This window comes from Saccostrea echinata, unplaced genomic scaffold (assembly GCF_033153115.1).
Source record: "Saccostrea echinata isolate AGI-Se365-2 ecotype Australia unplaced genomic scaffold, CSIRO_AGI_Sech_v1 ptg000009l, whole genome shotgun sequence".
Taxonomy (NCBI): domain Eukaryota; kingdom Metazoa; phylum Mollusca; class Bivalvia; order Ostreida; family Ostreidae; genus Saccostrea; species Saccostrea echinata.
The window spans coordinates 29,509,358-29,526,863 of record NW_026889758.1 but is presented as its reverse complement, the minus strand read 5'-3'; the positions used below and the strand labels follow the sequence as shown (position 1 = coordinate 29,526,863).

General features: G+C 33.1%; 1 protein-coding gene and 1 long non-coding RNA gene across 2 annotated transcripts; one reads left to right on the top strand and one right to left on the bottom strand.

Annotated features, from left to right (window-relative positions):
- Positions 1-3,834: 3,834 nt before the first annotated feature.
- LOC133183566 (uncharacterized) lies at positions 3,835-9,372 on the bottom strand. Its single transcript, XR_009720674.1, has 5 exons — positions 9,343-9,372; positions 6,216-6,335; positions 5,013-5,123; positions 4,541-4,603; positions 3,835-4,294 (listed from the first exon to the last, which is right to left on the bottom strand). It is a non-coding gene; the product is annotated as an uncharacterized LOC133183566 (long non-coding RNA).
- Positions 9,373-9,621: 249 nt separating this feature from the next.
- LOC133182632 (uncharacterized) lies at positions 9,622-14,631 on the top strand. Its single transcript, XM_061317478.1, has 5 exons — positions 9,622-9,813; positions 10,041-10,410; positions 12,079-12,456; positions 12,558-12,744; positions 13,845-14,631. Exons 1-5 carry the CDS (start codon positions 9,622-9,624, stop codon positions 14,509-14,511), a joined length of 1,794 nt encoding a protein of 597 aa, XP_061173462.1. The 3' UTR covers positions 14,512-14,631.
- The last annotated feature ends 2,875 nt before the right edge of the window (positions 14,632-17,506 follow it).

The window sequence follows — 17,506 nt, the reverse complement described above, 5'->3', positions numbered from 1 at the left end:
CTATTGCGCTCGTCATATGAATTGATTTCTTCAAAATTAAAGATATTTTCATTTATTTGATTTTATATTAATTTTGAATCACATATCAGCAGAGTTTCTCTATTTATGGTAAACATTTTCTAAATGGCTCAGGGCTTCACCTGTGATTTTTTTCCCATCTTTACCCAAATAAATTCATATATAGTGAGTAACACGCAACCCTCCTATTGTAGAAAATTTATAAGAATCTATTTTCGGGGGAGGGATGGGGTGGGGTGGGGGTTAACGTGTTCCAATTCCAAGTCCCAGTATATTATCACTTTAGTGTTGAAATGGTTCCAGTTCCAGTTAAAAGCTTTCTGTAATAAAATATCATTTCATGGAGTATATTTGGCTATTAGAACTACTATACTATATTGCGTATGAACAATGGTTCATTAGGAACTATTGAACAATATGTTCAATAGTTCCTTATGCGGGTATAATCATTCTACCAAAGGTATACATGAACATGTACTTATTCTGAGTATTTGTAATTTTGTCTGATTCAACAGAACAGTAGATAATTGAACTAAATGACCAAGGAAAAAAAGATGAAATTGACATATATACTGATGTTTTTAATTGTCAATCGTTAAAAATTTATAGAATACACGTACATGTACTTTGATATTGTTAATTTTGTTTTCCTTGATGAAGATATATTAATCTGTATAAAATAAAATTTAAAGAACAAGAAAAAAAACCATTTTGCTCTCCGAGATTGCCTTAAATTTCGAAAAACGTAACAATACAGAAAAAGTGTACGAAAATATTGGTATTACATCCCTTATAAGTAGCTACATTAATTTTTTGGCAATATTGTTGTAAAAACCAATATTATGGTTCGGTGTATGCTTGAATAATCGAGAGAAATAATTCGAGTGCAATAATGAAATTAGTAAGATCTTCAATATACTATACAAATTTTCAATTCTTTGAAATTAATGTATTTAAAATTTTCGTTGGTTATATCCAAAAAAGGTTAATGTAGTTGTTGCATTTTATTGAAATTTCCTGTTTATTTTTTTCAAACCCCATCACACATATTAATCTTTGTGATGGCATCTCCCATGACCTGGAACAACTCAGAAGGTCAAGGTTACTTAAATAAAGGTCAAAGGTGAACTCTTTAATAAACTTTAATCCCTGAACAACAAAATCAAAGCACTATATAAAGGGGCTATATTTCAATGGGGAATGGAATATCATGGGTACCATTTATGTTCAACATGACAAAATTTCTAAGTTCAATTCAGGAACACATTGCTGGAATAAAACAAGGAGAATTTCTTTTCATTAATTTATTTTATATATCAAGACTTTTTTTAATATCATTTCTGTTGCAATAAATCATTAATTTTCCAGTTCATGACAAGTGCTTTAAAGTACATGTGTATAACATTTAAATTTTTGTAAAAGAAAAAAAAAATGTTTTTTGATTTTAATATAAAAATTTTGAACTGTCAAATACAGAGACTCTGAAATCATTCATAAAAAATAAGTATATAAATAGTGATATCAGTAAATAGTGATATATTAAGAAAACCATTGCCTTTTATCAGTCAGTAAACACCGCTTAGCATATCACCTCTACAGATTTCTTGAGCAGTGGCTGTTCCATCAACATACAATGAGATATATATCAATAATACAATATTTCATCTACTAAATCCTACTTTAAATGATTATTTGTACAGATATAAATATAAACAATAAAATGTCTTTCTTTGTTTGTTAGTACGGGAATTAACATTGCAGCTATTGCAGAAAAAAAAAAATACATAACCCGATTATGCGGGTTATGCATTTTTTCTGCAACAGCTGCAACATTAATTCCCGTACCAACCAAAGAAAGCATTTTATTGTTTAAATAATCAAACTGCATCTGCTATGTCTGATACACAATTGTCCATCTCTTTTAAGGAAGCTCTAAACACTGCACACAAGAGAGTTCTACTAGAAGGGTAGTTTTATGCAGTTAGAGTGATCTACCCTTAGAAGTAAGATAAATAAAATAGTTGTTTACAGTTAATTACACAATTTGTAATAGATTAAAATATTCTTAGCATATACTAGACCAAGAATAAGTAATTGAATTCATTATTTACATTAATTTTCCCAACAGTAAACAACAGTGATTTGTGTTCAAAAATAATCCATTTTCTTTGAACATTTTTCCTGCGGATATAAGGCAGATACCCTATGTTAAAAATGAACTAATCAGTCTCAATATGCACACCTTTATATGACATAATTTTCTCCAAGTCCAAAAAGAACTTTTTGTTAGTGTTTAGAGCTTCCTTAAAAAGTTTCCAGAATGTGAAAAGATATCCGATTACAAGAATATAAAAATAGACACCATACATATATGAAGCATGTTCCTGAGATTTGGTCCATCAGTATTTACATCAGTACACCATATTACGTGAAAAAGCACTATAAAAAATAACATGTTAAAACACAGTATTTAATATACAAATGTATATGATTTCATAGATGTTCAACATATCATATTTAACCAATATATATGAAAATAATTATCATTTACATATACAGTATATTTTTCTAGTTAGTTCAAAGACTGACATATCTCATATGACATAGCACACACTGTATTGATAGAAATAAGAAGTAACATAATTTTAGCATTTATATTATGCATAATATGATACAAAATTACATAAAGTTTCATTCTTTGTTCATAGCATTATACCCTTATGGATATTCAACTCATGAGACTAATACCTCCACAGGAAAAAAAAAAAAGAATTTCTCTTGTCAAAGAAATGAAAATATTCATCATTTTCTTGCATCTGACATAATTCAGCTTGATTTCAGACTGTGAAGATATGATTATTAAATATAAATTATAACTTTCACTGTGAACTGGATACCAGCTTCTAATCTAAAAGCATCTTATTTACTTCATATTCACAAAATATATTTCAGATGTCTGATTTATCTGAAAAGAAAAAAACAATGAAAACATGTGTGCAAGAGTTGAAAGTTAATGTTTTTGTTTTATTACACTATATAAAATGATTAAGTGCCAGGAACTCTGTTCCATAAACAGGCACATTTTATATTTTGAAAAAATGAACTTATCATATATATATATATATATATATATATATATATATATATATATATATATATATATATATATATATATATATATATATATATATATATATATATATATATAAATGAATTAATAATTGGACTTACAATTAAATAATGTAAAACAATTCAATATATGTTTCAAGAGAATATATAATCATACAAGTATAAATGATCACTGTGAAAAGGGGAATAACTCTTTCATAATATGCATAGAATGTATTGTGATTTTTACACAAGTATATTGTACGCTTCAAGAATTGTCATCCCGTTTTTATTATACTGTACTAATTTTATTTATATGAATATTTACTGGGTGATCATTTTCCCAATTTATCCATGTTCTATATTTATTACAAATTACAGCTGGGAAATTAAACAACCTATTGAACCTGCAAATGTCTTCATGTTGTCTGTCTATAAGACCCCAGTCACAATGACAAAATAAGTCCTTCCTCTGATATTAACATTCTTTATATCTTCCTTTAACTTCGAGAAATTTATTTTAAAATGTCAGATGCAAACCTTCAGAGAAAGCACAATGTTTACATAGTTGTGAATTCAATATATATTCCACAGTTTTTAAAATATATTGTGGACTATGACCAAAAAATGTCTATAAAGTTGAAAAAAAAAACACCTGTAAAATGAAACCAAAATTGTACAATCAATATGCTATTATATAATGCACATCTTGATATGGTGGATAAAAGTGTAAAAATTTTCAGAGAAATCCATTAGTTTAAGTCTCATGTTTTGAAATAACTAATTTTCACTAGGGCTTAATTATCATTGTTCAAGGTATGGAGAGAACCACAAATTCATGTCATCCATGAAAAGAAAAACTTCTAATTATAACTACTCAGCACTAATTTAATTAAGAAATCAAATGCTAACAATCCAACATGTTTTCCTTAAACTACGAAAAATATGATTTTACAGTAAAATGTCTGGACAAAACCATGTAATTGAGTACAAACACATATGAACAGTTAACATGCATAATTTCCATTTAAAGACATAGGATACTCTGTAAGACATATAAACAAGACCACCTCCTTGTTGAAAATTCCTCAAAACATCAGGAAATGTTCATTTGTGTCTTTTAACAGAGGAAGTGGTATCAAAACACATCACATCCTTTATAACCCATCTGAAATAAAAACACAATAAATATATACATACAAATGTATCCATTTACAGGTATACAAAGCCCCAAAACATGACAGTGGGATATGATCGAAATAAAATGGAATAAACATACAATATCGATACTTTTAGGAGGCTACAAATTGCTTTTAGTTATTTCAATAAAGATTGAAAGATTTAATGTTATATTTTTTTTGGGTTGTTTTTTGAAGAATTATTGTAAAAAAGAAAATATGTATAATATATATACCAGGTACTCTCTGGGATGTTGGGACTCTTGACATATGTGGCAGTCCAATTAAAGATGCAAGATCTGAGTAAATAAAGTTAATAGAAAAATATAAATACTTTTTTTTACATATATTAGGCAAGAACAAGCAAAGAGGCCCTAAAGTAGATTAAAACAGAAGACTTAAGGTGACATTGCCTTTAGGGCAATTCTAACATTAGGTAGAATTTTTCTTGATTTGTCCATGAAAATGATGTAAACTTAAAGATATTGTTCTTTTCAAGTAAAACGTTGTCGATAAATTGGTTTTAAAATTGTTTTACTTATCATTTACAAATAAATATATACTTCCAGGTTGGTGATTAAACTTTCTTCCAGCAAAGATACCTGTTTGAATTGAAATTTCCTAAATAAAGATCTCACCTTTTTTTAAATAGTATGTTTGATAAGGATGTGTCATACATGGTCCTAAAAATTTAGAATATATACTTACCTTGATTTTTTGTAATAGATGCCACAACTGGACTTTCAGCCTAAAGGTAGCATAAACTGCATAGTTGCTTTCCAACAAAAGATCTCTTCCATGCAAAATCCTCTCTGCAAACTTTTATAATAAATTGTGTGAATGGGTCGAATTGAAAATGAATTTCTATATATAGTATTGCTGTTTTATTGTTAATGAAAGTTTTGATTTGTCTCCATCATGGAAAAAACAGTCTTAATGACTGACTAAGATGCTATTTACCATAACATTTTCATTATAAGTATACTCTAAATCCCTTATTTTATGTGAGTACCTATCACAAAATGAATTGTGGACATCAAAGCACAAAAATATAAATTCGCTGGTTGACTGTTGATAAATAGATTTTAAATGCATGTACAACAAGAAGCATATGGGCCACAACACTAACCTGAGTCAACATGGCCCTGCTGTTCTTCATCAGCAGAATTTTCCCCCTATATATTCCTATGTAAAACTTTGATCACATATTAAGGCCCCACCCTATCCCTGGAGGTATGATTTGAACAAACTTGAATGTACAATACCTGAGGATGCTACCATATGAATATGAATACGGGACTTTTGCAAGAAGTACTGACTTTTACATTTGACAGCTTACTTTGACATTTAAACCTGCCTTATGTACGGAGGTACGGAATTGATAATAGAGAAGAAAACATTAATAGTGGTTATAGTTATGGTATTATGGGCACTAACATTATTTACCAATACAAGAGATGATTGGAGGTAGAATAAAATGACTTAAAATACCTTGTTCATGAGAGATAGTATCTCCTTTTTATTTTCTAAAGGAATTAAATAAATAATAAAAAACATTCTGGAGGGAAAACTTGGCAGGAGTTGATCTAGTTGGGAAGGGAGGGGTTCAGGGTAGGATTGTTGCTCCTCTCTTCCTAGACAATGTAATACGGGCTTTGAAATGGCCCATTATTATCATTTTAGTAACTGTTAAGCTAAATATTTATATCACAAGAGAGCTTCCGTATATTTTCCTGCTGTAAAAGTAATCTGTCGATTGTAAAAGTCAGTGCTTTTTGCAAAAGTCCACTAGAGAAGAAGATTTTTAAAGAATTTTCTTATGCATTACTACATGTAAAACAAACTTTAATCTACACTATGTAATATGGCTTTCACCTAAGTTTTAATTCTCATTATTTCTTAGTATCTCACCTTGGAAGAGAGTGTGGCCCTTCAGGAACTGTTGTCTGGCTGTTTAACATGGGTACACTGTTTACAGACCAGTTGTTCTGTGAGAGCGCAAGACTGGCAATGCTAACTTCAAGGAATTTTCTAAAGAAAAAAATAAAAACATTTCAATTAATTAACACTGAATATTTCTTGCATTTACCTATTTTTTGAATGTCTTATTACTTAAACAATTATCATGTTTATCTAACATAATGCAAAGGTTAATGGATGCTACATGTATCTTTACTTTAAAAATTTAACTGACTGAAAAATGTCCAATTGACATTCATGACAGCTACAAAATTTTTAGAGTAATTCCATTCAAATGGTTATGCAATATTTGGAAAATGTTCTCTGAGCTTGATATTAAGAGGATGTCCAAGTTTCTTTTTGATGATATCTATGAAGTCTTTAGAGACAAAATCTTTGAACAACTTACTGGAATTCCTATGGGCTCTAATTGTACCCCTTTACTGCTTTTGATCACTGATCACTGATCTGCATGTAAAATTATTTAAAAGCTCCCTAGAAACAATTATCAACTTACACGTTGTTCCTTAATTTCCCTTGAAAAAAAAACACTTTAATTAAAATTCCCTTATCAACTGTGTAAGCAAAGCCTGCAAAATACCATATAGCGGGTGTAAAATTTGGCATTTTGCTTTCTAAAAGGTATGCCAATAATTTTGGCGGACACATAGTTCAATGACTCTGCAAAAGAGAGGAAATTCACATCTTAGATGAATTTCAGTACATTAAATATACGTTTGATTACCTATTTAAGCAAGAGTTGGAGTAAAAACCAATACCAAATGATATATATAACGTTTACCAACAGGATGATCAAAGTTATTTTTCTTGTGTTCAGTAGTTATAAGCAAGGGTGCAAATTTAGCAATTCAAATTTTAGCAAGCTACTACAAATCTGCTAAAATAAGCCAAAGTTAGCACACCGCTAAAAAATCCTGCTATATGGTATTTGCTAATCTACGACCTGTGATATTTAATTAATGAGGATTATACTTTAACCACTAACACGGGACCATGTGTGTTTGTTGCTGTAATATGTCAATGGTCTCATGCTACAGTATTGTAAACATGAGACCATGCATGTTTAAGAGTGTTTTATGTCTATGGTCTCATGCTACAGTTTGTAAACATGAGACCATGTGTGTTTGTGACTGTTATATGTCAATGGTCTCATGCTACAGTATTATAAATATGAGACCATGTGTGTTTGTGACTGTTATATGTCAATGGTCTCATGCTACAGTTTGTATACATGTGTCCATGTGTGTTTGTGACTGTTATATGTCAATGGTCTCATGCTACAGTATTGTAAACATGAGACCATGTGTGTTTGTGACTATTATATGTCAATGGTCTCATGTTACAGTTTGAAAACATGAGACCATGTGTTTTTGTGACAGTTATATATCAATGGTCTCATGCTACAGTTTGTAAACATGAGACCATGTGTGTTTGTGACTGTTTTATGTTTATGGTCTCATGCTACAGTATTGTAAACATGAGACCATGTGTGTTTGTGACTGTTATATGTCAATGGTCTAATGCTACAGTTTGTAAACATGAGACTATGAGTGTTTGTGACTGTTATATGTCAATGGTCTCATGCTACAGTTTGTAAACATGAGACCATGCATGTTTGTGACTGTTATATGTCAATGGTCTCATGCTACAGTTTGTAAACATGAGACCATGTGTGTTTGTGACTGTTTTATGTCAATGGTCTCATGCTACAGTTTGTAAACATGAGACCATGTGTGTTTGTGACTGTTATATGTCAATGGTCTCATGCTACAGTATTATAAATATGAGACCATGTGTGTTTGTGACTGTTATATGTCAATGGTCTCATGCTACAGTTTGTATACATGTGACCATGTGTGTTTGTGACTGTTATATGTCAATGGTCTCATGCTACAGTATTGTAAACATGAGACCATGTGGGTTTGTGACTATTATATGTCAATGGTCTCATGCTACAGTTTGGAAACATGAGGCCATGTGTTTTTGTGACAGTTATATATCAATGGTCTCATGCTACAGTTTGTAAACATGAGACCATGTGTGTTTGTGACTGTTTTATGTTTATGGTCTCATGCTACAGTTTGTAAACATGAGACCATGCATGTTTAAGACTGTTTTATGTCTATGGTCTCATGCTACAGTTTGTATACATGAGACCATGCATGTTTGTGACTGTTATATGTCAATGGTCTCATGCTACAGTTTGTAAACATGAGACCATGTGTGTTTATGACTGTTTTATGACTATGATCTCATGCTACAGTTTGTAAACATAAGACCATTTGTGTTTGTGACTGTTATATGTCAATGGTCTCATGCTACAGTTTGTAAACATGAGACCATGCATGTTTAAGATTGTTTTATGTCAATGGTCTCATGCTACAGTTTGTAAACATGAGACCATGCATGTTTGTGTTATATGTCAATGGTCTCATGCTACAGTTTGTAAACATGAGACCATGTGTGTTTGTGACTGTTATATGTCAATGGTCTCATGCTACATTTTGTAAACATGAGACCATGTGTGTTTGTGACTGTTATATGTCTATGGTCTCATGCTACAGTATTGTAAACATGAGACCATGTGTGTTTGTGACTGTTATATGTCAATGGTCTCATGCTACAGTATTGTAAACTTGAGACCATGCATGTTTGTGACTGTTATATGTCAATGGACTCATGCTACAGTTTGTAAACATGAGACCATCCACGTTTAAGAGTGTTTTATGTCAATGGTCTCATGCTACAGTTTGTAAACATGAGACCATGCATGTTTGTGACTGTTATATGTCAATGGTCTCATGCTACAGTTTGTAAACATGAGACCATCCACGTTTAAGACTGTTTTATGTCAATGGTCTCTTGCTACAGTGTTGTAAACACAATTAAGACCATGTGTGTTTGTCTGTTCATAGGTGTCAAAGTGTGTTGTCATATTTTCCTCATTTGTAAACTGGACATTTTCTTTTTAATAATGAAATAATTAATATCAGGGACCTATATACTAGTAGGTCCCTGGAAATATGGTTATATATTTTTTAGTCAATTTTAATCATACCTGCCTTCTGCATTTTAAAATCTGTTAACAATGCTTCAGAACCCTCACTGCTCCATGGCCCTAAAGACAGAACTAAAGTCTATATTTAAGGTCTAAATTTAAGGCTTGATACAAGTAAAATAATTTCATAATTTTGCACGGAAACGTTAGGCTTACATTATAACCGGATATGATTAGGGGAAAATAGATGAGAGAACCCATTCCGGTGAGCAATAGCCTCGTTTTGAGTTAGATGAGACCACGGTCTCATAGTCTGTTTCTATAAGTAAATATACCTCGATGGAGTCGTTGCAACCGGCGTCATCCACAGTTGTGCCATGTTCAGAGCTTGAAGTTTCCGAGATAGTCAAGTATTGGTTAAAGTTGAAAAACTACCAGGTGAACCAGGAAGATAAACTGAAATGTATTAACAGTGCAAGTAAACTGACTAAACCATCAACTGAAAGCCTAGGACCTATTGTGCATATTATGGTGAGATCTTACATGTAGTATCAGGGACATATATATACGAATATTGGTCCCTGTTAATATTCCTCCTAACATATTATACATGTACATGTATATTGTTACAGATATTATTCCTTGATCAAAATAAATAACTAGTTGATTTTTTAAAATATATTTCATAGAACTATATATTTCCAATCCACCCAGACAGTGATCATATTTTCTCTCTTTTTAATTTACATTTTTTACAGAGAGAAGCACTCTTAGATGAAGATACTTTTGTGCGTTATTCAGCAGCAATAGCTATGGGAGACATCTTAAATGATCACTTTGATAATATAAATTTCACTCACGTGTTCAATGACATGGTCTCTTCAATGTCAACAATGGAGTATGGATGGAGAGTGAGCATTCTTGACTTATTGTGGCATCATCTATCACAGTCTGAGAGCAGAAAGAACTGCTATGTGGCTGTGACAGTGGTAGGGCAGCGATGGATGTACTTATGTGAACTGTGTCTTTTTGATTGTCTTGATGAATGTAAATCTTCTTCACTCATCAAACAAACATCTGAAAAGGTTGTCATGCACTGTCAATTTCTCCGCTTATGGAAGAGAATTATAACAAGAATAGATATGGGTTACCCCATATCCAAGATATTCGACTTTTAATTTATTCGAATTTTCATTGTGCTCAGATGATTTCTAATAAAAAAAACAAGTATTTACTGACAAAACGTCAGAGATACTCAAGCTGTAGAAAGTCATAATAAAAGTGCCATAAATATCCTAAAACGACAAAATATTTAGGCTACTGAGTTTCAACATCTTTTGTTGAATAAAATATGCATGTACTAGGAAACAAACTGCATGTTCATATATAACGTTAGATGTAGATGCATGTAGTGACTATCACAAAGTCGCTAAAAATAGTTTTAATTTCACATAGAACATAGACTAAATATAATTAATCGTATAATTTTAAAAATGTATTTAACACCTCGTTCATTTTCAGGAATATTTAAACCAAATAGCATGTTACAGGCCTGTAGCAACGTTTTCAAAGTGAAGGGGGGGGAGCTCCGAAAAAAATCCCGCGTACTATATGGGCCTGTGCTACATGTGTACCATCTAACTTTCCAATGATATAATCTTCTGTAAAAAAAAAAAAAAATTCAAATCAAGTTCAAGCCGTTATGGATTATCAAAGATAGCCCATTTTTTTAAATAGCAAAACTATAGATCTATCAAGGATAGATTTTAATTTATTTTTTAATTTTGTGCTATTAAATTACTATCACCCATAGTATAGGCAGATGTTAAAGATGGTCAACATGTCACCTTTTAGAACGAATGAACTTGTAATCAATGAACTTGTCCAGAGATGCATTGACGGCCGTTGTTAAACGCAAAGGAAAGCGCGAGATCGGTTGCGGCTATGGAGCATCACTGAATATTCCTTCGTCATAGGATAGAATCCGACATTTAACACTTAATATAGATTTTGAATATACAGATGTTTCGAAGATAAACTTAGTATATTTTCGTGTTTTTAAACTGAGTAGATCGATGACCTAGTCTCGTTTTATATAACTCAGCCCCTCTAGCCCAATTTACGGCTTGAGTAAAAAACCTGCACTTCTTATGAAACTGGTGTATAGTTCTAAACTTCTTCATTTCCGTAGCAAATACTGATACCCAGTCTACGTGATCTAAGCGTCTCTAGCAAACGGTGCACACACCTGTGCTTGCAAGACCAAATAGCCTAGGTCTACACACGTGCGAAGATCCTTTCAGACGAGCTCGGAACATTACCTTGCTTTGCCGAGAGGTTACGATTGCAGGTGTTTAACCATAATAACCATTCCGTTATTCATTAAAAGAGAGAAAAAAAACACACAGTTAATGATTAACATATATCCATTCAAAAGAAATTATAAGGCAATGAACGAACAATAATAATGACAGTAATATAACTGGTGAAAAGATTTATCATTATCAATCGAAGTATGACCTATATATTTTCGGGAAAAAGACTGAGGAGGCAGCGAGCGTAGGAATATGAAAACTTTTTATTTGCTTTTCCGGGGAAAAGATGATTTTCTTTAAATCTTTATACGTTAATTTTGTTTTCTTTAACGTATTAAATATACATCATTATTCTTAACATTTGTTGTAATCTTGTATCTACTGATCATGAATGGAACTATTTTCGTCGGAGCAATTGTGTGAAGAGTACCTGACTTTAGTAATATATCTTGAATAGATAATATGCACTGATCGAATATATTAAAAAGATGTGTTAACAGCAAACATGAACAAATTTTTGACTTTTTGAAACCAGTTTTGAAGTTGGTATCAGTGGTTAGACCCAAGATTCTGGAAAGTAAAATGACATTTCGGGCTGTGTTGAAATTAATTAATGTTGTTGTAAAAAATATTGCCAAGATTTCAGAATTAGAGGGTGTTTTAAAAGACATAAGTGTTCAACTTGCAAAAAGTTTTGTGGACTGCTTCAGTCCCGAATGGTTTGAAGAATTTCCAAGTGATTTTAAAGATGGCTTTGGAGGAGAATTAACAATCAATTCAAAAAGTCAACAAAACTTTTTAATTTGTAGAATAGTTGGAAACATTTGCATAAAACTTGTTTCAGTTGTACCTGGACTAGGTGTGTGCATTTTTTTAATAAGAGTGAAAAATTAGTCTTTATAATTCAAGTTAGATCTGTTTAAAAATATAATTATATATAATGTGTTTTCTGTATTACAGATATAGATTCCAGCAGCAGTAATTTATCATCATCTTTCAGAGTCTTAATTTCTCTAGATGCCTGTGTGGGTAGAACTACATCACTTTATCATTTTCTTTGGGTTCCAGCTGTTTACTCAGAGCAAGATGATGCATGGATTAATATTTTAATGACATTGTTGGAGATATACATTGACAGGAAATCCAGGTATGTCAAACAAAATACTTTTGAACAAGAGTGAACAAGCCAAAATCTAAATTCCGTTTTTTCTAAAAGAGAAATAGCTGATTCAGTAGTCATTTTGGATACGTACAAGTGATGAGATGAAGGCATACAAATGATGGCTTGATGATACAACAGTCAAATTTACTTTTCACAAGGGTCATCAATCAACTTTCAGCATTCGGTTACTCATCTGTCTTTCCAATTGAATATTTTGGTGATTATTCAAGAAAAAAGAACAAAATTTCTCTGAAAAATATGTATCTTCACTGTTGTATATTGTTCTTTACACAGAATGTAATTTCATGATCTAGTTGCTGACATTATAGTCTGGTAAGTGAAAGAAAAAGATAGAATCCAAATAATTTTAATATCAAATTAACATAAATTTATTTCATTAATTTCAATAATCATATTCTTAACCATTCAGAATTGTGTATAATCCATATAGATCTAGCATGTCAACTTATATGTTGCTTTTGTCATATCATCAGACTGTGTGCCCTGACATACTTCTGCTTTGCAGAGAATTTGTCAAATTCTCTGCAAAGCAAAAATATGTCAGGGCACAATCTGATGATATAACACAAGCAACATATAAGTTGACATGCTAGATCTACTGAAATTGGAAAATCATATAGAAGACAGAGCGTATTTTGAAAAATGATCGTAATACTCGATTTGACGTTACATCAAAGTCTCCCCTGGATTTTGCAAATGTCGAAGTTAAGAAAGCTCGTGTGACCTTAATGGTACATAGAATGTGGTGAAAGTTTCCAGTATTGTTGAATAATAGCTCTATTTTATAGATATATCCTTTGTTTGCTCTAATCATGTCACAATAAAATTTTAGAAAGAAATTTCACGAACTTTTGGATTAACCCTCTTTATCTTTATTGCATATTGAAATGACTGTAAAGCAATAAAGCCTTTTCAAAATTCAGTATAAATTTGTACATGTAGTAAATTGGCCACCCACCCCCAAATGTCATTACATTTTGTATGTCTGTTCACACATTCCTATCAAAACACTATGTTGACCATATGTGATTTCATGATCGAACATGATTTATTTTTCTTTGTAGATTACAAGAAGAGGAAGCCTGTACTGGGACTCAGGATGTATTAAATATGATCCAACCTCACAAACAATTTTTACTGTTTTTAGACAACACTGGATTTGATGACACTCTAATCGTGGACCTTCTGATCTCACCAGAAACCTGCTTTCTTGCTTATTTTACTAAGTACCTACGGCTTGTCTCTTCTGAATGGACAGACTTTGTTAGTACACATTTTGAGTACACCGCAAATACTTCAGTGGACAGCAGACTCGACAATGGGGAAAACGTACACTCAGAAGCAGAGTTATTCTCCGAGGATGAAAATCCATTAACATCTCTTGATAAAGAATATGATACTGTAAAAAATTCTGGTCCAGAACTGACAATATCTCATGGATTAGCATTACTACATCAGTATGGTGATAATGACGAAGAGGAAACTGACAATGAAGAGGATATTAAAACAAGCATGGGAAAACCTTGTGTCCACAATGAGATTGATCATACCACTGAACCTCAATTTGATGTTTTCCCCCCAAAAATCAACAAGTGTTTGGAAGAAACAATGTCCGTGTTAATCAAAGTTAGATTGAAAATAGAGAAATACAAGGATTCCAGTATATTACCATATGATCCTACAGTTTTAATTCATTTGATAGAGAAAGTGGAAGAAATATATGAGGAGTAGATGCTGAGGAATTACAACAAGATACAATGTATTTCATCTGATAATGAATGTTACATATCGGTGTCCTTACTTTGATAGAAGTGTTTGTTGATTATCCTGAAAAATGATTAAAAAATTAAAATAGCCACAATGGTCAGTCAAACTCTTATATAGAAATATTTATGAAAAATCATCTTCTAGGGAAGAGCAAAGCTAAGGTTATCCTATTTATATGTAAGCATCCTTGGGTAGTGTAGGTTCATGTAATGACCCCCCCCCCCCCCCAGGGGATAAAAAGACACTTAGATTATATACAGTGACTATTGTTGGAATAATTAATTTCATTAAATAAAGTGTTGGCATTTAAATAATGTTAAAGAAAAAATTAAATAAATATAACTCTTTGTACTTATTACAAGATGGACAATAGTTATCCTCATAAAGGAGTCCCATATAATATTACTTATTGGACAATAGTAATTGTCATGAAAGGAATCCCATAATACATTACTTATTGGACAATAGTTATCCCCATGAAGGGAATCTCGTATCACATTACTTATTGGACAATAATGAAGTCCCATATCACATTACTTGTTGGGCAAAAGTTATCCCTGTGAAGGGAATCTCGTTTCACATTACTTATTGGACAATAGTGATTGTCATGAAAGGAGTCCCATATGACATTACTTATTGGGCATTAGTTATTCCCATGAAGGGAATCTCGTATCACATTACTTATTGGACAATAGTGACTGTCATGAAAGGAGTCCCATATCACGTCACTTATTGGACTATAGTGATTGTCAAGAAGGGAGTCTCGTTTCACATGACTTATTGGACAATAGTTATCCCCACGAAGGGAGTCTCGTATCGCATTACTTATTGGACAATATTGATTGTCAAGAAAGGAGTCCCATATCACATTACTTATTGGACAATAGTTATCCCTGTGAAGGGAGTCCCATGTCACATTACTTATTGGACAATAGTTATCCCAATGAAGGCAATCTCGTTTCACATTACTTATTTGACAATAGTTATCCCCATGATGGAAGTCTTGTATCACTACTTATTGGACAATAGTTATCCCCATGAAGGGAGTCTCATATCACAATTCTTATTGGACAATAGTGATTGTCATGAAAGGAGTCCCATATCACATTACTTATTGGACAATGGTGATTGTCATGAAGGGAGTTTTGTTTCACATTACTTATTGGACAATAGTTATTCCCATGAAGGGAGTCTTGTATTACCTTACTTATTGGACAATTGTTATCCTTTTGAAGGGAGTCTTGTATCACATTACTTATTTGGCAATAGTGATTGTCATGAAAGGAGTCCCTAATCACATTACTTATTGGACAAAAGTGATTGACATGAAAGGAGTCCCATATCACATTACTTATTGGGCAATAGTTATCCCCACGAAGGGTGTTGGTCTGGTGGATTTTTTGCTACTGGGGAGTGCCCTGGTTGTTATAGAATTGTTGCTTTTGAGAGTTGCACTAGTTCTGATGAAATTGTTGTTTTAGTGGAGTGCCCTGATTCTGATGGGGTTGTTGCTGTTGGAAGTTGCCCTTGTTTTGATGAAATTTTTGCTGCTGGGAGCTGACCTGGTTCTGAAGGGATTATTGCTGCTGTAGAGTGCCCTGGTTCAGATGGACTCTTTAGTAGTGGGTCTTGCACAGGTTTTGATGGAATTGTTGTTGCTGGGAGTTGGCCTGATTCTGGTGGAATTGTTGCTGCTGTAAAGTGCCCTGGTTCTGATGGAATTTTTGCTGCTGGGGAGTGCACTGGTTCAAGTGAAATTGTTGCTGCTGTGGAATGCCCTGATTCTGATTGGGTTGTTCTGCTGGGAATTGCCTTTGTTGTGATGAAATTGTTGTTGCTGGGAATTGGCCTGCTTATGATTGAATTATTGCTGCTGTGGAATGCCCTGGTTCTGATGGAGTAGTTGCTTGTGGGTCTTTCACAGGATGTTGCTGGAAGTTGGCCTGGTTCTGATGAAATTATTGCTGCTGTGCATTTCCCTGGTTCTGATGGGAGTATTTGGTTGTGGGTGTTGCACAGGTTTTGATTGAATTGTTGTTGCTAGGAGTTGGCCTGGTTATGATGGAATTGTTGCTGCTACAGCTGCACTAGTTCTGATGGAATTGTTGCTGCTGGGAGTTGCACTGGTTCTAAAGGAATAGTTGCTGCTGGGAGTTGCACTTGTTCCAGTGGAATTGTTGCTGCTGTGCATTGCCCTGGTTCTGATAGAGTATTTACTTGTGGGTCTTTCACAGGATGTTGCTGGAAGTTGGCCTGGTTCTGATGAAATTATTGCTGCTGTGCATTTCCCTGGTTCTCATGGAGTATTTGGTTGTTGGTCTTGCACAGGCTTTGATAAAATTGTTGTTGCTAGGTTTTGGCCTGGTTCTGATGGAATTATTGCTGCTGCAGCTGCACTAGTTCTGATGGAATTGTTGCTGCTGGGAGTTGCACTGGTTCTAAAGGAATAGTTGCTGCTGGGAGTTGCACTTGTTCCGATGGAATTATTGCTGCTGTGCATTGCTCTGGTTCTGATAGAGTTGTTGCTGTCGGGAGTTGCCCTTGTTCTGATGGAATTGTTGTTGCTGGGAGTTCTGGTTCTGATGGAATTATGGCTCAATGGGTTTGCTGTGGTTCTGATGGAATATTTACTGCTGGGAGTTGCACTCGTTCTAATGAATTGTTGCTGCTGTGAAGTTTTCTGGTTCTGATGGTATTGTTGCTGATGCAATTGCACTGGTTCTGATGGATTTGTTGCTGCTGGAATGGCACTGGTTCTGATAGAATTGTTGCTGCTGTAAAGTGCTCTGATTTTGATAAGTTGCTGCTGTGAAGTGCCCTGATTCTGATGGAATTTGTTGTTGCTGGGAGTTGGCCTGGTTCTGGTGAAATTATTGCTGCTGTGGATTTCCCTGGTTCTGTTGGAATATTTACTGCTGTGTGTCCTGATTTTGATGGAATTGTTGCTGCTCTGAAATGC

Bases quoted from the DNA above. Each gene is read 5' to 3' on its own strand.
- LOC133182632 (XM_061317478.1), top strand. From the start codon at position 9,622: ATGGAGTCGTTGCAACCGGCGTCATCCACAGTTGTGCCATGTTCAGAG. The intron at 10,411-12,078 runs TAACAAGAATAG...GATCGAATATAT, and splicing joins CCGCTTATGGAAGAGAATTA to TAAAAAGATGTGTTAACAGC. The intron at 12,457-12,557 runs GTGTGTGCATTT...TCTGTATTACAG, and splicing joins TTCAGTTGTACCTGGACTAG to ATATAGATTCCAGCAGCAGT.